General features: G+C 41.1%; 1 protein-coding gene across 6 annotated transcripts in view; it reads left to right on the top strand.

The window, feature by feature from the left end:
• Window positions 1-24,939, top strand: part of NUP214 (nucleoporin 214) — a 109,614-nt gene that overhangs the window by 37,700 nt on the left and 46,975 nt on the right. For all 6 annotated transcript variants that reach the window (XM_030919319.1, XM_010360958.2, XM_030919318.1 and 3 more), the window contains exons 19-25: window positions 544-726; window positions 1,704-1,789; window positions 1,895-1,978; window positions 9,683-9,946; window positions 11,053-11,214; window positions 14,345-14,444; window positions 23,282-23,357. In XM_030919319.1, the coding sequence (XP_030775179.1) occupies window positions 544-726; window positions 1,704-1,789; window positions 1,895-1,978; window positions 9,683-9,946; window positions 11,053-11,214; window positions 14,345-14,444; window positions 23,282-23,357 (955 nt within the window). The remainder of the gene's footprint in view (window positions 1-543; window positions 727-1,703; window positions 1,790-1,894; window positions 1,979-9,682; window positions 9,947-11,052; window positions 11,215-14,344; window positions 14,445-23,281; window positions 23,358-24,939) is intronic.

The following is a 24,939-nucleotide window of genomic DNA, read 5'->3' as shown; positions in this document are numbered from 1 at the left end:
GTCAGACCTACTTCCCAGAGGCAGCTACTGTTGTCCCTGTTTTGTTTTAGTTCTTTGGGCAGGTTACCTCCCTGATACTAAACCTTATGCTCTCCCACTATTTTTTGACGATAGTCTGAAGAATTAACTGACTCCCATAGACTTCCAGTGAACCTGTTTTTTGTTTTTGTTTTTAATTGGATATAATTTACATTCAGAAAAACAGATAAATTCTAAGTAGAAAGCTGACCCTGTTCCTGACTCGCACCTCACTCCTGCCCTTTTCTTCCTAGGGCCTCTCTCAGGTGTCAACCTAATTTATGCTATCCTTTGCTACAGGCCTGGCCTGCCTGTTTCTAGCTGTTTTCTCCACATACCATGTTATTTTCATTAGGCTTTCATCTCCTTTTTATTTTCTAGTAATTTCTTGATGGTTCTTGTCCAGTGCTGGTTCTCCATTTTATCGTTTTTACTGTTACCATTGTAGTCTTATTTGTTTGTTTTTTACTGGGAGATTCCTTTACTTGAACCATTCATAAATTATTTTCTCATTGTTGTCAACAGGCACCTGCTTGTGCCAGAGCGAGAGACACTATTTAACACCCTAGCCAATAACCGGGAAATCATCAACCAACAGAGGAAGAGGCTGAATCACCTGGTGGACAGTCTTCAGCAGCTCCGCCTTTACAACCAGACTTCCCCATGGAGCCTGCCCTCGGCTGTTCCTTCCCAGAGCAGCATTCACAGGTGTAGAGAGGACTTGTACTCAATAAATATGGGTGAATGAATGCATGAACAAACATTTAGGGAGTAATGTGGGGTAGTCTTAGAGTGGTTCAGATGTGGGTGTGCAGGTGACTCTGTTGTCTCTCACCTTTGTGATCCTGGTCAGGGTCCCACCCTCTCTGATCCTTTGTTTCTTTGCTTAAAAAATGGGGATGACAAACCTGGTTCATGGGATTGTTTGGGAGTTAAATTAAGTCTGTAAAGTATTACACTGATGAAATGGGTGTTGAATGTATCACAGCAAGTGATACACCATAGTAATAGTGTCATGGTTGATTGAAAGTCAGCTGATAGGATTAAGTTGACTGACTTGTTTCTGAAGCCCGGATTTGTCATTCTGCTTGAATGTGGGGACTTTCAGACCCTGGCAGATGGACAGTTTACCTTGAGTTTACCAAAATGGTTTTGTTGTTGTTGTTGTTGTTTTGAGACTGAGTCTCGCTGTGTTGCCCGGGCTGGAGTGCAGTGGCACCATCTCGGCTCACTGCAAGCTCTGTCTCCTGGGTTCTCGCCATTCTCCTGCCTCAGCCTCCCGAGTAGCTGGGACTACAGGCGCCCGCCACCTCGCCCGGCTAGTTTTTTGTATTTTTTAGTAGAGACGGGGTTTCACTGTGTTAGCCAGGATGGTCTCGATCTCCTGACCTCGTGATCCGCCCGTCTCGGCCTCCCAAAGTGCTGGGATTACAGGCTTGAGCCACCGCGCCTGGCCTACTTTTTCTACTGAGGCACCATCATGTTGTGTTTGGGGTGGAGATGGTATATAATATGGTTGTGATCTCACTTCTTTTAGATTAATTCTATCAGTTGGTCAGATGGCATGTTTATATATAGGGGATATTCTTATGTCTTGCATTTATATTTAGGAGGATAGTGTACACCCGACAGCCTCAGATCTTTCTGCTCCTAGTTGGTCTGTATGTAACACTGTCCTGTTTCAGTTTTGACAGTGACCTTGAAAGCCTGCGCAATGCTTTGTTAAAAACCACCATAGAATCGCACACCAAATCCTTGCCCAAAGTACCAGGTAATTGCATCCTTCCCAGTGTTTTAACTCCCTTTGTTCTCTTCTAGCTACTGATATCTTAAAAACTGAGTTTTAATCATTTATGGGTTTATGGGTTTCTTGCAGCTAAACTGTCCCCTATGAAACAGGCACAATTGAGAAACTTCTTAGCCAAGAGGAAGACCCCACCAGTGAGATCCACTGCTCCAGGTAAAGAGAACTGGTAACTGGGCCTGTACATACTGATAGGGTGCAGTGGGGTGTGTGTGTGTATGTGTGTGTGTGAGAGAGAGAGAGCGAGCTAGGGTGCTGTGTATGTGTGTGTAAGTGTGTGTGTGTTGGTTCTTAATAGGGGATAGAGAAGATGTCCCCAGAATCTGTTGTTAATCTGAATATTGGAATAAAAAGCAGCTTATATATACTTGATGAAGCAGCAAGGTAGTTGTTTTGGCTTTTACACTGTTTTCTGCAGTCCTCAAGTTATATGGCACTGATTCCTAAGGGTTTGAGGTAGCCTGAGCTAGATTCTAGCCTCTGCTTTAGCCAGAGAAGGTTTACTTTTCTGATTTTGGGTTTTGAGTAAGTTTGCATTTGGGAAAAAAGCTTTTTAAAAAACAAATAATAGAAAATAAATAAATAGAATAGAAAATAAATAATAGAAAAAAAAAAAGACAGTCTCCCCATATTGCCCAGGCTGTTTTCAGACTCCTAAGTTCAAGTTATCCTCCTACCTCAGCCTCCCAGAGTGCTGGGATTACAGGCTTGAGCCACCATAAAAAGGAATTTTTGACACATGCTACAATGTAAATGAACCTTGAGGACATTGTGCTAAGTGTAATAAGCCACAAATAGACAAATACTATGTGATTCCACTTATATGAAGTATCTAGAGATATCAAATTCATAGAGATGGAAACGAGAATAGGGGTTGCCCTGACTGAGGTGGGGATCATGGGGAGTTATTGTTTAATGGGTATAGAGTTTCAGTTTTGCACAGTGAAAATACTTCGGGAGGTGGATGGTGGTGATGATTACACAACAATGTGAATGTACTTAATACCTATGAACTGTGCACTTTAAAACACTGAAGATGGTAAATTTTATATTTTACCAAATTTTAAAACTTGGAAAAAAATTTAAAGTTAAAATCGTAAGCTTTTCCTCTGCCTTCTGTGTTTAAATGTTCTTTGAACACGTGCCTTATAAAGACATTACAATATTTCCTTGTATTAGAAGACCATATGCCTATTACTAATCTTGTTGCCAAAATTTTACTCAGAACGTCTTTATTCACAAATCTTTAACCCACATCAGATTATATATTTAGATAAGAGTCCTTAGAAGTGAGATTTATGGAATTTACTTATTCATTCATTCAATAAATATGACTGCCTAGTTTGTTCCAGTCAGTGGTAAGAGAAACATTGTCTCTGCCCACATGAAGCTTTTCATTTAAGAGGAGGAATTCAGACATTAAGTAGATAACCGCACATGATACTTACTCATTTAATATTAGTGTGCATGCTAGGAAGAGTAACTCAGCATGTAAACACTTAATTTTTTAAATTGGGAAAAACAACACACACAAAGGGCGCGAAACTAAAACGTATATCCCTGTAGCCTCTACTCAGGTCAAGAAACAGAATATTGCCATTTCTTAGAAGCCCTCTTGTATACCCTGGTTTTCCTTCCTCCCCTAAGGCACCATTATATGGGCTTATGTGAGAGTTTCGCCTTTGCCTTTTTTTTTTTTTTTTTTGACATTTTTTGTTATTTTAAATTTATTATTTTGAAAAAATTCAAATTTCCAATTGCGAGTACAGTAAGCACCCGCTTACCCCTCACTCATATGTTTGCTACAGTTATTGCTGAACTATCTGAGAATAAGTTAAAGACAACGCCCCTTACTCCTAAATACTTCAACATGTGTCCTCCAAGAACAAAGGTGCTCTCTTACACGTCATAATACAGTTCGCAGGTTCAGGAAATTTAACATATATAGTTATCTCATATATAGTTGGTACTCAAATTTTGCCAGCTGTCCACTCCCTACATGTTGATTGGATCTAGGATCCAATGCAGGATTCTGCATTGCATAAGTTGTCATTCTCTTTAGTCTCCTTTTCTTTGTTTTCCTTCAGAGCTTTACTATGTAAGCATACCTCCCAAAACACTATAATTTGGTTTTGCCTGTGTTTTGGTTTTGCATACCACATAAATCCATTCACTTAGTCTCTAAATGGGCTTCTCTTGTTCCACATCAGGCTTATAAGATCCATCCGTGTTGTTGCCTCTAGCTGTTATTTTAGTTGCTCTATATAGGATTCTATTGTATGAGTATGCTGCATTTGTTTAGTCATTCTCCTGTTGAACATGTGCTGCTTTCAGTTTATAGCTATTACAGAAAAGGTGGTTCTGAATATTCCTGTGTGTGTCTCTCGGAGCACATATGTACTCTTCATTTGGTTACATAGCTAGGAGTGGCATTGTTGGCTCATAGTCTGTCCATATGCCCAGCTTTCATAGATTCTGCCAAGCAGTTTTTACCAAGTGGTTGTACTTTATCATCAGTAGATGAGTGTTACAGTTGTTCCACATCTTTGCCAAGCCTGATAGTGTCAGTCTTTTTTCTTTTAACTATTCTGGTAGAACTCTTGTAAAATGTTTTAACTGTTCAGATACTTTCTTTCGTGGAGTACCGAGTTAAATCTTTCGTTCATTCATTTATTATTAAATACTCTTTGTTATTGATTTGTAAATGTTTTTATAAATTCTGGAGACCAGTCTTTGTTGGTTTTATGAGTTTTAGATACTCACTTTGCCTTTTTGCCCTCTTATGTCTGGGTGAACAGAAGTTCTTTTTTGTTTTTGTTTTTAGAAACAGAGTCTTGCTCTGTTGCCCAGGCTGGAGTGCAGTGGTGCAGTCATAGCTCACTGCAGCCCCAACCTCCCTGGCTGAAGCAATCCTCCTGCCTCAGCCTCCTGAGTTGCTGGGACTATAGGCACAGGCCAGGCCACCATGCCCAGCTAGTTTTTTATTTTTTTGTAGAGACATTATCTCGCTATGTTGCTCAGGCTGATCTGGAACATCTGGCCTTAGGTGATCTTCCTGCCTCAGCTTCCCAAAGCGCTGGGATTACAGGTGTGAGCAACTGTGCCCAGCCTGTTGGTCAGAGGTTCTTAATTGTGAAAGTGAGATTTATCAGCCTTTTCTTTCTTTTTTTTTTTTTTTTTTTTTTTTTTTTTTTTTTTTTTTTGAGACGGAGTCTCGCTCTGCCGCCCAGGCTGGAGTGCAGTGGCCGGATCTCAGCTTACTGCAAGCTCCACCTCCCGGGTTCACGCCATTCTCCTGCCTCAGCCTCCCACGTAGCTGGGACTACAGGCGCCCGCCACATCGCCCGGCTAGTTTTTTTGTATTTTTTAGTAGAGACGGGGTTTCACCGTGTTAGCCAGGATGGACTCGATCTCCTGACCTCGTGATCCGCCCGTCTCGGCCTCCCAAAGTGCTGGGATTACAGGTTTCAGCCGCCGCGCCCGGTCAGCCTTTTCTTTCATAGTTAGTACTTTTTGTGTTCTGTTTAAGAAATCTTCTATCTCTAGGTAATGAAAGTAGGTATGTACCTTTATTATCTTTCGGAAACATTAAAGTTTGCCTTTCACAATTGGATCTGCAGGCAGATCATCAGCTCAGGAGATCAAGACCATCTGGGTCAACATGGTGAAAACCCATCTCTACTAAAAATACAAAAAAATTAGCTGGGCATGGTGGCACGCAGCTGTAGTCCCAGCTACTTAGGAGGCTGAGGCAGGAGAATCGCTTGAACCCGGGAGGTGGAGGTTGCAGTGAGCCGAGATCACGCTACTGCACTCCAGCCTGGCGACAGAGTGAGACTGTCACACAAAAAAAATCCCAAAGTGCTCAGATTACAGGTGTGAGCCACCACGCCCGGCCTCTGCTTACATTTAAATTAAATGAAATTGCAAGGCAAGGTGGTGCATGCCTGTAACCCCAGCTGCTTGAGGAGGCTGAGGCAGGAGGATCACTTGAGCCCAGGAGTTCGAGACCAGCCTGGGAAAGGAGCAGTGAGACCTTGTCTCAAATAAATATATAAATTTTAAAAATAAAAGTAACATTTAAAATTTAGTTTTACAATCCTAGTAGCCACATTTCAGGTGCTCAGTAGGCACATGTGACTAATGGCTACTGTAATGGCAAAAACATATAAAGAACATTTCATCATTGCAGAAAGTTCTACAATTCAGAGTAGGGGTTGGTAGATTTTTCCACAAGGGGCCAGCTGGAGAATAGTTGAGGTTTGCAGGCGCTGTGGTTTCCACTGTACCTACCTAACTCTGCTGTTGTAATGGGAAAGCAGCCACAGACCATGTGATGAGAGGGGCATGTCTGTGTTTCAGCAAAACTTTGTATTTCTACAAAGAGACAGCTGGCCTGTGGTTGTAGTTTTCTGACCCCTGCTCTAGAATGTTTTGGCATTCTTGGTGTTTTACATTTTTGTATTAACATTAAAATTGTCTTGTTAAATTCTACCTCCCTGTACCTAGAGTAGTCAAAACCGTGGAGACAGAACTAGAAACTGCCAGAAGCTGGAAGAGGGAGGATGGGGAGTTTGTGTTTCATGGGGATGAAGTTTCAGTTTGGGAAGATGAAAACATTCTGGAGATAGGTGGTAGTCACGGTTATACAACATTAGAAATGTATTTATACCATGGAACTGTACACTTTAAAATGGTGACTGTGGTGACATTTTATGTTATATTTTATCACAATAAAAAAAAAAAAGAGAGAGGAGGCTGGAGAATCACTTGAACCCGGGAGGCAGAGGTCGCAGTGAGCCGAGATCACGTCATTGCACTCCAGCTTGGGCAACAAGAGCAAAACTCCATCTCAAAAAAGAAAAAAAGTTTCGGGGGAGGAATTTTGCCTTCCTCAGCCTTCAAAGGAAAGTTGAGATTTTGACTGGAATTGTATTGAGTTTCTAGATCTACATGAGAATTGACATATGTGCAGCAGTGAACTCTTAGTTTCTGAACTGGGTACATATTTGTGTATTCGGGTATTCTTTAATTTCTCTTAATGTTTTCTGCATGAGAGACGTGCACATCTTTTGTTAGATTGCTAAAAATTTGATGCTCTTATAATGGTAGATTTTTTTTTCCCTTAAATTTTATGGTTTATGTTGGATGTAGTAGTATAGAGAAATACAGCTGATTTATGTATATTTACTTACACCCAACAACCTGGCAGAACTCATTTATTCTAACATGTCTGTAGCTGTTTCTTGGCTTTGTAACTATGGGAACAATGATACCCTCCATGGATACTAATGGTGATGTTTCTGCCTTTCCAGTCCTATTATTATTATTATTATTACTGTTTTACCTTACTTTACTGGCTAGAACCTCCAGTGCAGCATAAAAGTGTCGTGTAGCTATCCTTGATCTCAAAAGGAGCACTTTCTATAGTTCACCTTAAGATGTGAGGTTTGCTGCATCTACTGAGATGATCATATGACTTCTATCCTTTTGTCTCCCCACCCTCCCTGCCCCCCGTCATGTAGCTTTCTGTCTTTCCTTACCTGAACTAGAGTGTAAACAGAATAAGATTCTTTAAATTTCAGTGGGACCCTCTTTCTAATGCAGGCAGTTAGCTGCATCCTTGATCACAGTGGAGGCAGCACCGTTGGCATAGTGAGCAGTCCATGCTCCACGCTTCTGTGAGCGAGCATGCCCACTGCATCCTTCAGTTAGATGGGCTCCCTCCACCAAAGGCAGGTAAATGGCCTCAGAAAGGTGAAGGAAGGAACTAAGAGTACCCCCATGTTACATAGGACCTTGGAGGTTACATAGTTAATCCAGTGTCTCTTTCTGTCTAATTCTTGAAGGTGATGTGATTATTTGAGTCATCTTTTATTGTTACTATCAGGAACTGCAATAGGATTTTAGAGACATTACAGAGAGCAATTAGGCCCAAGAGAACATGGGTTTGTATTAGTTTCCTATGGATGCCATAACAAATTATCACAAACTTAGTGGCTTAAAATGGTACCTAGTTGTTATCTCACAGGAAGATTTTCTGTGATGATGGAAATGTTCTGTATCTTTGCTGTCCAGCAGGGTAGCTACTAGCCACATGTGGCTATAGAGTACATGAAATGTGGCTAGTGCAATTGAGGAACTGATTTTTCATTAATTTGCTTTTAATTAGTTTAAATTTAAATAACCACATATGGCTACTACCAAATTGGATAAGACAGCCGTAGCACATAGCGTTGGTTTTTAGTGGTGTTTGTTATGTTATACTTACATTATGACAATAAAATCTTGCAGAGCCATGTGCACATAGGACACAAAGTCAATAATATTTGCAGAGCCATTTTAAATAACTTGGGGAGGGAAGAAAAAGGGCTAGATTATTTTGTTTGGTTTTTGTTTTTTCCAATATACAGGAAGTATTCACTTGCATTCTGAAATTTATGATAGAAATTAACATGACATAAAGCCTTACTCTTCATAATCTAAACAGAAGGCCAGGATTCAGTTCAGTTCAATTCTGTTTTCTCTTTTGGGTTTTTGTTGTTGTTGTTGTTTGAGAAGGGGTCTCACTCAGTCACCCAGGCTGCAGTGCAGTGGCACAATCTGGGCTCACTACAACCTTTGCTCCCAGGTTCAAGCGATTCTCCTACCTCAGCCTCCTGAGTAGCTGGGAGTACAGGTGTGCGCCACCACACCCTGCTGATTTTTGTATTTTTAAGTAGAGATGGGGGCCGGGCGCAGTGGCTCAAGCCTGTAATCCCAGCACTTTGGGAGGCCGAGACGGGCGGATCACAAAGTCAGGAGATGGAGACCATCCTGGCGAACACAGTGAAACCCTGTCTCTACTAAAAAAATACAAAAAACTAGCCGGGCGAGGTGGCGAGCGCCTGTAGTCCCAGCTACTCGGGAGGCTGAGGCGGGAGAATGGCGTAAACCTGGGAGGCGGAGCTTGCAGTGAGCCGAGATCCGGCCACTGCACTCCAGCCTGGGTGACAGAGCGAGACTCCGTCTCAAAAAAAAAAAAAAAAAAAAAAAAAGTAGAGATGGGGTTTCACCATATTTGCCAGGCTGGTCTCGAACTCCTGACCTGGTAATCTGCCTACCTTGGCCTCCTGAATTGCTGGGATTACAGGCGTGAGCCACTATGTCCAGCCATTTTCTTTCTTTCTTTCTTTTTTTTTTTTTTTTTGAGACAGGGTTTCACTCTGTTGCCCTATTTTTTGTAGAGACAGGGTCTCATTATGTTGCTTAAGCTAGTCTTGAACTCCTGGCTTCAAGCAGTCCTCCTACCTCAGTCTCCCAAAGTGTTGCGATTATAGGCCTGAGCCACTGCACCAAATCTCTTGTATATTTTTTAAAAATCTAATTGTCTAAATCAGAAGAATCATTAGATTTATTTGGAAATGTTCGAGACACTCAAGACTGAGGACATTCTGTCTATTCCATTTTGCTTTGGACCTGTTTTTAGCAGCTTATTGGAAGGTGACAGTAATGGTGTGATTGTTCACCCCACCGTGGAAACTTGCCTGTTACATTTCTAGTATATGCTTATTATACTAGTGAGGGCTCCAGGTCTTCTACTTTGACACCAGCATTAATTCTGTCTCTTATGTTTTCACATTCTTTTATTTAACAGCCCCAAGATGTTCTTGTTCACACGGCTCAGTTTCTCAAATTCCCGTCTGAGCAAAAACCAAAAACCATTTTTGTTCACATTTGACAATACCTGCTTCCACTTAAAATAAGTAATAATTAAATCATTTTACAAGTTGAAGTTTTGTTTTATCAACAGTGAAAATTACTTAGCTTTTGGGCTTGCTTTGAGTTGTCTAAATTGTGTTTTGTTTGGGGCTTTTGTAGCCAGCCTGTCTCGATCAGCCTTTCTGTCTCAGAGATATTATGAAGACTTGGATGAAGTCAGCTCAACATCATCTGTCTCCCAGTCTCTGGAGAGTGAAGATGCACGGACGTCTTGTAAAGATGAGGAGGCGGCGGTTCAGGCCCCTCGGCATGCCCCCGTGGTTCGCACTCCTTCCATCCAGCCCAGTCTCTTGCCTCATGCAGCACCTTTTGCTAAATCTCACCTGGTTCATGGTTCTTCATCTGGTGTGATGGGAACTTCAGGTAAGTAAACAGTGGGAAAGCAAACTGTTTTTTCCCTGTGATGTTTCTAACTAATGAAGGAATTATAACTGGGTTTTGTACTGTCACACCAAAATGGTGGTTGGCTCCAGCCCACTTTTTTTTTTTTTTTTTTTTTTGAGATGGAGTCTCGCTCTGTTGCCCAGGCTGGAGTGCAATGCTGGAGTGCAATGGCGCGATCTTGGCTCACTGCAGTCTCCACCTCCTGGTTCAAACGATTCTCCTGCCTCACCCTCCCAAGGCATGTCTCCTAGTGGAGACAAGGTTTCACCATGTTGTGTTGGCTAGGCTGTTAAATTCCTGACCTCAGGTGATCCACCTGCCTTGGCCTCCCAAAGTGCTAGGATTACAGGCATGAGCCACTGCACCTGGCTTCTCAACTCACTTCTGCTAATATTCTAGAAATTAGAAGACTAATTGAAAAGATGTGTGTTCCCCTTGAAAGCGGTTGCTAGGCCATTGTGAGGAAGGAGATGGCTCTCCAAGGTTATGCACTGTAACAGCTTTTCTGCTGAGCCAGGTTGTTTTTTAAAACGGTCTTTTTCAGAAGTAAGTAAAAGGGGGCTGTTTGCTTCAGTTATAAAGCAACATCCTCTCTCATGTCTTTCAAATCCTGGCTCATTTCAGCCTGACTTATGGCATATTCTGCCTCAGAACTCACCAGCTCCGATGCTTGTGGTCAGTATTGGCTCACTGTACTGACTGGTGTTGTGCCCCCACACTTTCAGTGCGGTGTCAGGGCTTTGCATCAAAGTGACTTCCAGCAGAGAAAAATACCAGTGTTAGGTACTAGAATGAAGAGAATTTGTGAGAGGGGATCAGGGAATTGGTCTATATTGGTATAAAAGTTATATCTCAATCAGTATCAGGAAATGAAAATGTAAAGTATCTTAGTAGAGGTGGGTAGGCAAATTGCATGCGGTAACTAAAAGACACAGATGCCAGCCTGTTAATTTGCTGGTTCTTTTCTATGTTAACGCTGATTTTAGCATTTTCCCTGCAGTCGAATGTAAAGAATTTACCAGTTTAACCTTTTGTGTGTTCCTGTTCTCTCACCCACTCACACTTAATTTTTCTTTTTCTCTTAGTGGCTACATCTGCTAACAAAATTATTCCTCAAGGGGCTGACAGCACAATGCTTGCCACGAAAACCGTGAAACATGGTGCACCTAGTCCTTCCCACCCCATCTCAGCCCCACAGGCAGCTGCCGCAGCAGCACTCAGACGGCAGATGGCCAGTCAGGCACCAGGTAAAAGCTGTAGCCCCATACCTGTACAGAGGCTGATTATGACATGTCTGAGTCACAGGCCAGGACAGCAGGTGGCAGGAAACAGTGGGCTCTCTTTGGTGCCCTTCAGAAGAGAAGATTGACGTGACAGCCCCCTTGCCTTTGTGGAGAGAGTTCTAAGAAGGCAGAGACTAGGTCTGAAAGTCTTTGCTTTTAAGGGGAGGGATTAGAACTGCCACATTTAGTAGGTGGAAATCAGTGGGGTTTTTTTTTTTTTAAACAAAGTTTCTAATCCTACTTTTGAATAATGTCTGCTTAGAGCCCTAAAATTATAACCTTTGAAGTTTGATAATCTAATAACATTAGCATCATCTCTTAGTATCTTACAGATTGCAACTACATTGAATGCAAAATAGCCATTCAAATACCTATTTTGACTGGGCATAGTGACTCATGCCTGTAATCCCAGCACTTTGGGAGGCTGAGGTGGGAGGATCACTTGAGGCCAGGAGTTTGAGACCACCCTAGGCAACATAGTGAGACCTCATCTCTAAAACAAAACAAACACAAACAAAAAGAATGACCATTTCGTGTTTGAGTAATCTAAAGTTCAGAGAGGTGAAGGTTATCCCACCAGTAAGTAGCAGAACTCAGACTCTAACCCTCTGCTCTTTCTCAGTTCAGCATTTTTTCTTCTCCAACTATATCTTGCATGAAGCTTTTTTTTTCTTTTTAGATGGGGTCTAACTATGTTGCCTAGGCTGGAGGACCTCGGTGCGATCACGGCTCACTGCAGCCTCTGTGATCTCCCGAACCCAGGTCACCTTCCCACCTCAGGCTCCTGGATAGCTAGGACTAGAGGCATGCACCACTATACCAGGCAGATATTGGAAAAATTTTTGTAGAGACGGGATTTTGCCATGTTACCCAAGCTGGTCTCAAACTCCTGGGCTCAAGTGATCCACCCGCCTCTGTCTCCCAAAGTGCTGGGATTATAGGCATAAGCCACTGCACTTGACCAAAGCTTCTTTTTTTTTTAACATTATAAAATTTAACTTTTACAGATGGAAGCTCTAATAAGCCAGTTAGCACTTAACATTTCATCAGTGACTTGTCATTATCCCAAACGTTCTACATTAGGATTTTTCAGTCTGCGTAGTTAGTCTCAAGGACTTCAGTTATCACTAGTTATCAGTTTTATAAGCTAGTAGTTCTCAACTAGAGGCTGCCCCCACTTCCCTCTCCTCCTCCCCTGAAACAGTTGGCAGTGTTGCTGGCATTTAGTGGGTAGAGGCCAGGAATGCTGCAAAAAAAAAAAAAAAATCTTTAAAATGCGTAAGACACCCCCACGACAAAGGGTTATCTAGCCCCAAAATGTCAGTAGTGCCAGGGTCAAGAAACAGATGTAAGCCAAATATTTTTGTTTTAGCTGAGTAGAATTATTTTTTAGATATATCACTACTTGGAACACTTATCAACTTATAGTTCTTTTTAAAAGACTAGAAAGACATAATGGTTTGATTTAGGAAAAAAGAACTAACATTAAACAATGATAAGTCAAAAAATTGTAAAGAAAAATTTAAATATTAAAACCTTTGTTAAGGCATCTAACATATATATTGAAGAACAAAACAAAGATAACTTTTAAGGTACCTTTGAGCTTTCTAAAAATAGAATTCTTTGATCTCTTTAAATATTACTTGGACCAGGCAGAATCTTGCCATTGTGCTGAACAGGGCTGAAATCGAGCTGATCGAGTCAATGATTTGTAAAAAGTTAAAATCTGCTGGGATTTAGGATTGTTCCACTTAGGAGGTGGTGTGATCTGCATTATCATGTTGGATGCAAACATTTCTAAGGTATAGGCACCTTTGAATATGAAATATGAAAGATTTGCAGTCGTAGGCAAGATGTTGCATGAAGCTTTTTTTTTTCTTTTGAGATAGGGTCTAGCTATGTTGCCTAGGCTGGAGGGCAGTGGTGCGATCATGGCTCACTGCAGCCTCCATGATCTCCCGAACCCAGGTCACCTTCCCACCTCCACCTCCTGGATAGCTAGGACTATAGGCATGCACCACTACACCAGGTCACTTCTCTGAAAGAGAGAATAAAAGAGAATAAACCACAGGTCTATCGTTCTGCTTGTGGTACCGCTTTCACCTTGGTCACTGATGCAGTTAGAAATGATCCACAAGCTTTGCTCAGGCTTCCTTAATTGCTAATTATAGAATGTCATTAAGTCTTTTGGATACAATTTAAAATTATAAGACAAAGTAAAATCTGATAAGATAAGTAGGTGTCAAATATACACCTCTTAGCCTCTTCCCCCATTATTGTCCAAGCTCCATTTTCCACATTTTATCCATTATGCCTGTCTGTCTCACTAGGCCATGAGTTTCTTTAGAGAAGAAACTACAGATACATTTTGTATTCTCAGCCCCTAACACAGAGGCTGGCACATAATAAGCCCATGTTAAAGAAAGACAGAGTGAATGAGTGGCAGAAATCCTGAGTCCAGATGCTGTTAATCCTCTAGCTCAAGCTGCGCTTTTCCAGCTCTATTGTGGAAAAGCTGGCCAGAGAATTCTTTTCCCCTTAGCAAACTATCACAAGAAGAGAAAACCAAACACCGCATGTTCTCACTCATAGGTGGGAACTGAACAATGAGATCACTTGGACTCGGGAAGGGGAACATCACACACTGGGGTCTATCATGGGGAGGGGGGAGGGGGGAGGAGGGAGGGATTGCATTGGGGAGTTATACATGATATAAATGATGAATTGATGGGTGCTGACGAGTTGATGGGTGCAGCACACCAACATGGCATAAGTATACATATGTAACAAACCTGCACGTTATGCACATGTACCCTAGAACTTAAAGTATAATAAAAAAAAAAAAGAATTCTTTTCCCCTACTCCAGGACATTTGATTCAGTTGCAGGAAGCCTTGTTCCATCACCTGTGTTAATGGAGTAGGCCAGGTGTTCCTTTGAACACAGTGCTGCAGAACTATCTAAAGTAGATTTCCTTCAAATGATAAGGCTCTACTCTGCTTGGGCTCGTGTCTTGGTTTTTCATTTATATATGACTGGAACTTTTTATCCTTTACTGGAATTAATATGGTGTTCTCTCTTCTCTGTTTAAATAGCTGTAAGCACTTTGACTGAATCAACGTTGAAGAATGTCCCTCAAGTGGTAAATGTGCAGGAATTGAAGAATAACCCTGCAACCCCTTCTACAGCCATGGGGTATGTTCTGATTGCAGTGTGTTTCAGCCCCTGGCTGCTTCTGTAGTAGCGGTGGACCGCCTGCAGGGAGCAGCAGTGCCACTGTCACAGTCTGGTTTTCCTGCACCGCCTTAGGTTATAAGGGGGGTGACGGCTAAGGCTGCCTACACAATGCATTTTCAGGAGATTGTCCTTTTTAACTGGCCAGTGACAGTTGCCTCACAAACTTTTAAAGTTTGTCTTGATACTGTATGCTCAGTTTCTGTTTGCCACATGTAAGTCTCTGTGTGGTATACATTAGGTGTGCAGGTTTTTTGTTTTTTGTTTCTTTTAATGCCCTCGGGGTTCCAGAGTTGATGCTTTGGGTCTGATGCAGACTTGATTCTGGAAACTGTAATCTCAAGGGTGATACTCTTCTCCCTCACTTCCCTTCTCTGGGCATTTCTGTTCTTCCCATTTCTTTTGCTTTTGTATGAAAAAGTAGTCTTTTAAAAGACAGCAGCTCTGTTTGGAGACTTTAGCTTCTTTATCATGCCATGTTTGAGGGCTAGATTGTTGCTGGTGGAGCCCACTTGCTTTTTTGGTGGTGCTGGCGGGGTTTTTTTTATTTTTATTTTTTCTTTTTCTGACAGGATCTCACTCTGTCACACAGACTGGAGTGCAGTACGATCATGGCTCGCTATAGCCTTAACCTCCTGGGCCCAAGCCGTGCTCCCATATCTGCCTCCCAAGTAGCTGCTGGGATTACAGGCACATGCCACCACATCCAGTTAATTTATTTTTTGTAGAGATGGAGTTTTTGCCGTGTCACCCCAGGCTGATCTCAAACTTCTGGGCTCAAGTGATCTTCTCACCTCATCCTCGCAAAGTGCTGTGATTACAGGCAGGAGCCACTGTGCTCAGCCTAGCTCACTTGTCTTTAGTCCTCATCTGTGTTCAGAATTCAGGGTGCTGACTGCCTCCCGCTGCCCTGGGCAGGTTCACAGAACATGCCTGTGCCCTGCTTTGCCCTGCATATTTTGTAACTGTGATCCCTTTAGACCAGCCACCATCCCCTGTGGCAAAGGGAAGAGTTGAGGGATATTTCCTCGCTTGGAACATGGGGATCTTGACTAGTATCACATTTCAGGGAGTTAGTGTCTGGTACCCACGATTAGTCTAGCAGCACCACAGCATGCCCACCTTCTGCCATCCCACAGAGCAGATCTGTCCACGGCTTTGTTTTCCTTCTCTCAAGTGGCCCTGTCTCACTGGTCCGCTGGCCTTTTTTTTTCCATGTTGTGCTGTTTATCAACACTGCTTGTTTGAGGCATTTTTAGTTATCTCAGGGCCATACTAACAGCTAAAAAACAAGCCTTCTCTATTACTATTTTGTAGTGACCTCGGAGCCTTGGTATGATGCTGTTTAGACCAAGATGGTATTTGTGGTTGTTGCAAACTTTTCAAGGGAAAGAACTATGCGTTAGTGTTTGGGAATTGTAGCCAGATTCCCAGCATAGGGAAGGCAAGGAAAAGCCACTGAAAGGCAGAATGTTACGTAAGATGGGAAAATTCAGCATATGGTACAGGAAGTATTGTCTGGTATTTCCGAGATATATTAGGTGCTAACCGTGTATGAGAAGCACCTTTTGGAGATTCCACTTCTCCTTTTCTCAAGCTTCATTTCCCTAAATGGTTCATATGGGCTGATCTTTGATGAAGGCTTTGTTCAAGGAGTAATTTTGAGTCTACTCTTTCTGACAAGAAAAAATCTCAGACGACTTAAGAAATCTTGAAGAAACTTTCTGTTCCATTCTCCACAGAATTGGACTCTGGTATAATTATTTCATGTGTGTGCCCAGCATGGTGCCTGAAATGTAGAAGCATTCCTTTTCAATAATCATTTATTCAATAATAGGTAAACTCTACTCAAACATAAGTTGAAAAGTGAAAATTGGTATTTACTGCCACCCCTCCCCAGGAAAGATTGAGACAATATGTTCATTGTAAAATGACTTGCCTTGAGATTCTTTTATGTTTTATTTTTTAAATTATTTTCAACCAGCTCTCATGGAACAGATTCTTTTAAACAGTTTCCTAAGTGTATTTTAAGTATTTAATTTTGCAGTTAGCTTTTTCTCAATGGTATCTTACAGAAAATTTATCATAGGATGAGCTTACATATTTCTGCCGTTGGTGTATTTTATGTTCACTGGCCTCATCCATTCAGTTCGTTGGAAGAGTGTTTATCTGGCGCCAACCCACAGCTATTCAGATTCCTTTGCAGTGCTCCATCGCTTGATTCAGCAGATTCTTACACAGCATCTGCTGTGAGCATGATACTGCCCTGGCTACTAGAAATAGGGTAGTTGAGTAAGACATAGCAACCAAGAAGAGAGCCGGGAAACTGCCAGTTACACAAACACTTATTTTGTGTGCATTCATTCATTTATTCATTCTTTCAACAAATACTTAATGAGCATTTGTTGTATGCCACACACTATTCTTAGGTGCTGGAGATAAACTACCTGTTTTGTTGTTAACAAAATAGACCGAAAAAACTAACCGACTGATGATTGTTTGAAGAGACAAACAATAAGCAAAATAAATAAGTAAAATATATAATATATTAGATGGTGATATGGTGTGATGCAGAAAATTAAAGCAGGGAAAAGGGTTAGAGAGTATTGTCTGAACATGGGTTATAATTTTAAATAGGGTGGCCAGGGAAGGCCTCCTCGAGAAGGTGACCTTTGAATGAAGAGAGCAAGTCCAGACAGCAGGTCTCATTAGTATCTCCGAAGAAAGCTCCAAGCACAGGGCCTGTGGCAGGAGCGTGTCTACAAGTTGAAGAGGGAGCCAGGAGGGACCTCTGGTGACGAGAGTAGAGGAAGCAAGAGGAAGACTGCTGGGGGAGGAGGTCAGGGAAGACTTGGTGGACAGTGTCTGTTTGAGTCCCTGCTTTCAGTTCTATTGGGTATATATGTAGGAGTGGAATCGCTGGATCACATAGCTCAAACTGGTTTACAGAGGTGCCGCACCATTTTTCATTCCCAACAGTAATGTTTGGGGGTTGCAGTTTCTCCACATCCTCGCCAACACTCTTTATTGACTATCTTTTTTATTATAGCCATCCTAGTGGTGTAAAATGGTATCTCACACTCTCGGTGTGAGACAGCATTTCCCTAATGGCATCTTTTCATGTGCTTATTGGCCAGTTGTATCTTCTTTGGAGAAATATCTATTTAGCTCCTTTGCCCCATTTTAAAATTAGGTTGTCTTTTTATTTTTGAGCTATAAGTTTCTTTATATAATCTGTATTCAAGTCTCTCATCAGGCATATGATTTGCAAATATTTTCTCCCATTCTTTGAGTTGTTTTTCACTTTCTTGATGTGTCCTTTGACACAAAAATTTAGTCCAGTTTATTTTTTCTCTTGTTGCTTGTGCTTTAGGTGTCAGATGTAAGAAACCGTTGCCTAATCCAAGGTCATAAAGATTTACACTGATGTTTTCTTTGAAGAGTTGTGTGGTTTTAGCTCTTATATCTAGGTCTCTGATCCATTTGGAGTTAATTTTTGTAAATGGTGTGAAGTAGAGATCCAACTTCATTGTTTTGAATGTGGTATCCAGTTGTCCCAGCACTACCACGTATCTTTTCCATCCTTTTATTTCAATTTATTTTGTCTTTATATTTAAAATGGGTTTCTTGTAGCACAACAGTGTGAATGTACTTAATACCACTGAGCTACATGTACACTTAAAAATGGTTACTTTTAAGATGGCAAATTTTGTTAAGTGTATTTTACCACAATAAACAAAAATAATTTAAAAAAATAAAATGGATTTCTTATAGACTAGGGGTCCCCAGCCCAGGGCTGCAGACCAATACCGGTCTGTGGCCTCTTAGGAACCCGGCCACACAGCAGAAGGTGAGCGGCAGGCGAGCGAGCATTGCCACCTGAGCTCCACCTCCTGTCAGATCAGCGGCAGCTTTGGATTCTCATAGGAACATGAACCCTATTGTGAATTGCACATGCAAAGGATCTAGATTGCATGCTCCTTATGATAATCTAACTGAATAAAATATAAAATTATAGCCTGATGATCTGAGGTGAAACAGTTTCATCCTGAAACCATCCCCCTCCGCTGTCCATCTGTGGAAAAATTTGTCTTTCACAAAACTGGTCCCTGGTACCAAAAAGGTTGGGGACCATGGTTGTAGACAGTATATAGTGGCCCTAGCTTGCTTTTTTTTAACCTTGACCATCTATGACTTTTAATTGGAGTGATTAGATCATTTACCTTAAGTATAATTATTGACATGTTTGGGTTTCAATCTGTTATATAGCTATTTGTTTCTATTTATCCCATCTGTTTATTGTTCAGTTTTTGTTTTTCTGGCTTCTTTTGGGTTAAATATCTTTATGACTCTATTTTAACTTTTTTGTTGACTTATTGGCTATAACTTGGTCTTATTTAAGTGCTTACATTAGGGTTTATAGTATACATCCTCAAGTTATCACAGACTGTCTTCAGGTGATGTTACATTACTAAAGAATAGTGTAAGAATCTGACAGCAGTATTCTGTTTTCTCCCTTCACCACCTTTATGCTGTTGTACATTTTACTTCCACTTGTACTGTAAACCTCATGATACATTGTTATAAACAGTTGACTGTCTTTCCTCCCCTCTGCCCCTCAGACGGATTCTTGTTCTGTCACCAAGGCTGGAGTGCAGTGGTGCAATCTCAGCTCACTGCAACCTCTGCCTCCCGGGTTCAAGTGATTTTCCTGCCTCAGCTGGGATTACAGGTGCCCACCATCACGCCCAGCCAATTTTTGTATTTTTGGTAGAGACAGGGTTTCGCCATGTTGGCCAGGCTGGTCTTGGAACTCCTGACCTCAGGTGATCCGCCTGCCTCGGCCTCCCAAAGTGCTGGGATTACAGGCGTGAGCCACCGCAGCCGGCCAACTATCTTTTAAATACATTTAAATAAGAAGAATAATGTTTTCATGTTTATACATATAGTTATCATTTCCAGGTTCTTCATTCCTGTGTCTGGTCCCAGCTTGCCATCTGGAATAATTTTTCTTCTGCTCAAAGGACTTCCTTTAATGTTTCTTGAGGTTCACATCTGAATTCTTTTAGCTTTTGTATGTCTGCAAAAGTCTTTATTTCACCTTTGTTTTTGAAAGATATTTTCACAGGGTAAAGAATTCTAGATTGATAGTTTTTTTTCTTTCACCAATTTAAAGATGTTCCTCTACTTTAAAAATAATAACTCTAGTAATCGACCAGAAACTTGAAAGGAACTTTAATCCTTTTGTTTTTCTTATTACAAATGTTTGTTATAGATATAAAAAAGATAGTTAAAAAGAACAAAATTAAAATCACCTTTATTCCCACCACAAATGTATGATTGTTATTTACACATTTTTATCTTTATTTTATGAAAATGTTTCTTGTTAGAGAAAAATTTGGATGGATGCTGCTTTATAAATTTGTAACCTTTTCAGCTTAATCATGAAATCTAATTATTTACATTTTCCATGTCATAAAGAATTCTTCTTACACTATTCTTATTTTTTTTTTTTTTTTTTTTTTTTTTTTGAGACAGGAGTCTTGCTCTGTCGCCCAGGCTGGAGTGCAGTGACGCAATCTCAGCTCACTGCAACCTCCGCCTCTCGGGTTCAAGCGATTCTCCTGCCTCAGCCTCCTGAGTAGCTGGGATTACAGGTGTGCACCACCACGCCTGGCTAATTTTTGTATTTTTAGTAGAGACAGGGTTTAACCATGTTGGCCTGGCTGGTTTCGAATTCCTGACCTCAGATGATCCACCCACCTCCGCTTCCCAAAGTGCTGGGATTACAGGTGTGAGACACAGCACCCGGCCTCTTTTTTTTTTTTTTTTTTTTTTTTTGAGGTGGAGTCTCGCTCTATCACTCAGGCTGGAGTGCAGTGGCACAATCTTGGCTCACTGCAACCTCTGCCTCCCCGGTTCAAGCAATTCTCATGCCTTAGCCTCCCAAGTAGCTGGGACTACAGGTGCCTGCCACCACACCTGGCTAATTTTTCTGTATTTTTAGTAGAGACAGAGTTTCACCTTTTTGGCCAGCCTGGTCTCGAACTCCTGACCTCAAGTGATCCACCCACCTCGGCCACCCAAAGTGCTGGAATTGCAGGCATGAGCCACTGCGCCTGGCCTGTTTTTTCATATTTAATGTGGGTTTTTTCAAAGCTCTAATGCAGTTGCATCTTACATTATTTAAGTTACTTAGCATCTAAACATTCATGCAGGAAATACAATTTGCTTTAACAAACTTTTGGATACTATTTTAAAGAATGTGTCTATGAAGACATTAAATTTACCAATGGAGAAAATAGTTGGCAGTTATATTTGCATCGACAGATGTCAAAAACTCCCAAGAATTGAATAGGGAGTGTTTGTTTTCAGTATCTTCTATCATTTTCATTCTTTTTTCCTGTTGATTTCTTTGTTTCTTCAGTTACTCTTGATAAGTTCCACTCTCTCATACATGAGTATATATGAAAAGATACATGTGATAGTGATTAAGATTTACCAAAATAAAACATAACCAGGTCTCTCGTTTTTTATGCTTTTTAAAATCCTGAAATAAGTTACAAGGAGTTGAGGCTTTTCACAACAATGGGATGAGTATTTACCTTGTTGAAGTTCATTAAAGTTGAAGGGGCCAATAGCAAAGGTCCTAGGTGACATTTTAATGCTTCACAACCCAACTTTATAATTGTGTGTAGAGTACACATCCATAGAACATGTGTGCATTTGTCTGCCTGTGTTGGCATGTAGTGCTGGTAATATGTGGCCAAAATCAGAAAAAAATGACTCTTCTGTGTTTTATTTTTCTCCAAGAACCCAAGTTTCCAAACTCTTAGTGACCTGTGCCTCTGTCCCTCATTTCTGAAGCAGGAGCTTTAGTGTTGCGGGAAATGTCAGTGTTTGTAGACCTCCTCAGTAAAGAGATGTCTCTTTGGGGCTCTGTTACGGCACCATTTTCTTCTTATGGTCCTTTGATTTTGCTTTTCATGTGTAGAACAAAGAATATCAAGATGAATTTCTGGTATTTTTCAGCTCCCTATTGCTAAAAAGTAGAATAAAGTCATCTAAAATATGGGTACTTCTGAATTTGGCTTTTCTATCCCTTGATCATTTCTGGCTATTGATTTCCATTGTTTTGTTTCATGATCATGCACAAACGGTTGAACATATTTGTTTGAGAGTATACTGTTTTTTTCTGTTTGCTGTCTTGGATCTTGATAGAGATTTCTTGGATCTGATTTGTTAGTTGGTTTCCTGGCTGATTGCACTGAACAGCATTTCTCTGCAGGGGTGTCACATGGTGTGTAGGTACTGTGAATCCTAATTTTGTGTATTTGGGGATTTAGGATACCCAGGAGATACATAGCATTATCACAAGTAAATAGAACAATAATTACACTCAGTCTTATTTGTGCATAATTTACTATCATGTCACAACTGAATTTTGGCTATAAAAAAATTTCTAAAATTTGGATAAATTGCTGCTTTTATTTTTATTTCTGATTTGTTTGTCTTTGAGAAAGCATGCAAGAGTTTCCTTTCCCTTGTGATCCTTGTGAGCTCCAACCTCTTCTCTAGGCAAGTCTCCCGTGTCTGCCCAGGTATTGCTCAGGGCCCAGCAGTCTCACTCACACATTCTTTTCCTCTGGTATAGATTCAGCAGAGGTGAGGGGGGAATGCTACATACTATGTTGCCTGGTTGGTAAACTATCTCAGGGGAACAGGGATGTGTTTCTCCAGAGAGATGCGTGTTTATAGCTGCTTCTGGCTTCAGCAGAAGCATGAAACGGGTTTTGTTTCATTGAACATAAGTTCATTTTTTTCCTTCTCTCTAAATCAAAGTCTGTTTAGGAAGGTTCCCGTGTTATTCCAGTGGAGAATCTCAGTGTGCTTGTAAGGTTTGTTAAGTTTGATAATTTTCTTCTGTAAGGCACTGGCCTTTTATCTTCTAAGTTAATTTTTTGATGGAAAATATGAATCCTCCCTAAATCTAGGGGCGTTCTGAAAAATAACCAAGTCCTGCAACTACTACTATGTATACCAGTCAGAGTAGCGCTGGGCTGACAACAGATAAATTGATTGAAAACATTACCCCTAGGAGCCAAGAACTTTTGTGTATGTTTGCACTAACAGGTAGTTTTCCAATATGCGAACACTAGTTATTGAAATAACAGTTCCTCACATACAGTGTTCACCTACTTCAGAGTTAACAAAAGATGATGAGAGCTCTTTTTGTGAATAGGGGTATACTTTTCATGCTGTAGCAAAGGCACAGGTTGGGAATGGAACGGTGGTACATTTGAATCCCTTGAATGCTGACCTGGTGAGCCCTGAGGATAGCTGCTGTGAGAAGCTAAGATCTCTTTGGATAGCACCTTTGGGGTAGCAGCGAATTGGATGCATAGGTGGCAGTGAGAATGCTTCCCATAGAGCCTGCTTGGGTTGGAGAATCAGGAATTCCTCGTGTGATCTACAGTACAGGGAAGGGCCAGGGAGGAGGGCTTATACTCTGGATAACGAAAAGATCTGGTTCTGAATGGTTACTAATGTTTTTCTTAGAATTGCAGAAAGGAAATAAGTTTTAAGGCCACTGCTTTGACTTTCATGCTAAAAACCCAAAGTTCATTTTTAAAATTTATTCTTCAAAAAAAATGTCAAATCAGTTGGATTGGCGTCCCACACAGCTGTATCCTACCCAAAACTGGTATCGTATATTGGACAGAAGGTTGGCTTGAGAATGAATGTGATTTTTACCTAGTCATGCCTTTCTCTGAGTATATGCTTTGTGTGTTTTTCAGTTCTTCAGTGCCCTACTCCACAGCCAAAACACCTCACCCAGTGTTGACCCCAGTGGCCGCTAACCAAACCAAGCAGGTAACTTACTGATTTTTACCTTTTTTTTTTTTTTTTTTTTTTTTTTTCCCCTGAGACAGAGTCTCGCTCTGTTGCCCAGGCTTGGGTGCGGTGGTGTGATCTTGGCTCACCACAACCTCTGCCTCCCTGGCTTAAGTGATTCTCGTGGCTCAGCCTCCTGAGTAGCTGGGATTACAGGCACCCACCACCACGCCCAGCCAATTTTTGTATTTTTAGTAGAGATGGGGTTTCACCACGTTGGCCAGGCTAGTCTCTAACTCCTGACCTCAGGTGATCCATCTGCCTCAGCCTCCCAAAGTGCTGGGATTACAGGTGTAAGCCACCGTACTCAGCCTGAGTTTTACTTTTAACATTCATGCTGCGTCTGCCTTTGTAAGTGAAGACGGTACTGTTTTTAAGTCTTGACTTTGTTTAAATGAACCGTAAGTCTGATAAAGGCCCATAATCCTTTCCCCACAATTTATGCCAGTCTTAACATGGCTGTTAATCAGAATAGGTCAGTCAGAACCTGATATTGTCTTCATAGGCCATTTAACATTCTGCACCTAGTAGTTTGGGGTCATAATTCTAATACCATACATTTTTATATGAGGTATTTTGCTTTGCAGTTTACTTTCACATTATCTCAGTTAATCCATACAACAACCATGTACAGTGGGAGGATAGGTGTTTAGATATATCTCACTGGTGACACAGCTTAGGATTGAGTGACTAACGCAAACTCTCATGATTAGTAAATGGTGGAACCAGAGCTGGGTCCCAAGGCTTCTGACTTCCTCCTGTCCATTGCTTGTTTCACTACACAGTATCAGTGTCTGGGGTGTAGGTTATCTGGTTTTCTCCTGCAATCCCTGTTTGTCAGAGTTTACATATTTTTAGTGATATTATGTCTAGCTTGTCTAGCTTCAAGCTTTTGCCTGATAAACATTGTCCCTTAGAGAAATAGGTCATATTGCAAACAGTTAAACAATCCAGAAAAAAGTGATAGAGGATGATTAGAAGGTCAGTCAGGCTAGTGTTGAAACTCTTCCTAGGAAATTCTGGTTTCTCTGCTAGTCTTACATCTGTCTCTGAGATGAGTAGTTTGTGTTAGGGATCAGAGTTTGAGACTGGATATCAGAGCTTGCCTATTGTAAGTTCTCAAACTTGCCTCTGTTCCTTAGTTTACCATAACTTAAAATGGCATTTAAGCATTTAGCATTTGATCTTTCTTCTGGAAGTATTTGTGTTCACCATGGAAAACACATGATAAGGCATAAATCATGATGAGCGAAGGAACATTGACTGGAGATGGATAAGTCAAACAGTTTTGCTTTTAACCTTATTGTACATTCTTTGAGAGCTAGAACAATTTTACTCATTTACTCCTTTGTTAATTTGTCTGCCTAATATTCAAGTGCTTTTGATGTGCTAAGCACTGTGCTAGGCACTGGGAAGATAGCCGTGAGCTAGGCCAGTGTGACTGCCTTCTTGGAGCTTGCAGAGTATTTCTGTTTTCATCCTTTATTTATTTATTTATTTATTTATTTATTTATTTATTTAGAGACGGAGGCTCGCTCTGTCACCCAGGCTGGAGTGCAGT

The sequence above is a fragment of the Rhinopithecus roxellana genome, chromosome 16, assembly GCF_007565055.1.
Source record: "Rhinopithecus roxellana isolate Shanxi Qingling chromosome 16, ASM756505v1, whole genome shotgun sequence".
Classification (NCBI taxonomy): Eukaryota; Metazoa; Chordata; class Mammalia; order Primates; family Cercopithecidae; genus Rhinopithecus; species Rhinopithecus roxellana.
The sequence above is the reverse complement of the archived record's forward strand: the minus strand, read 5'-3'. Positions and strand labels throughout refer to the sequence as shown.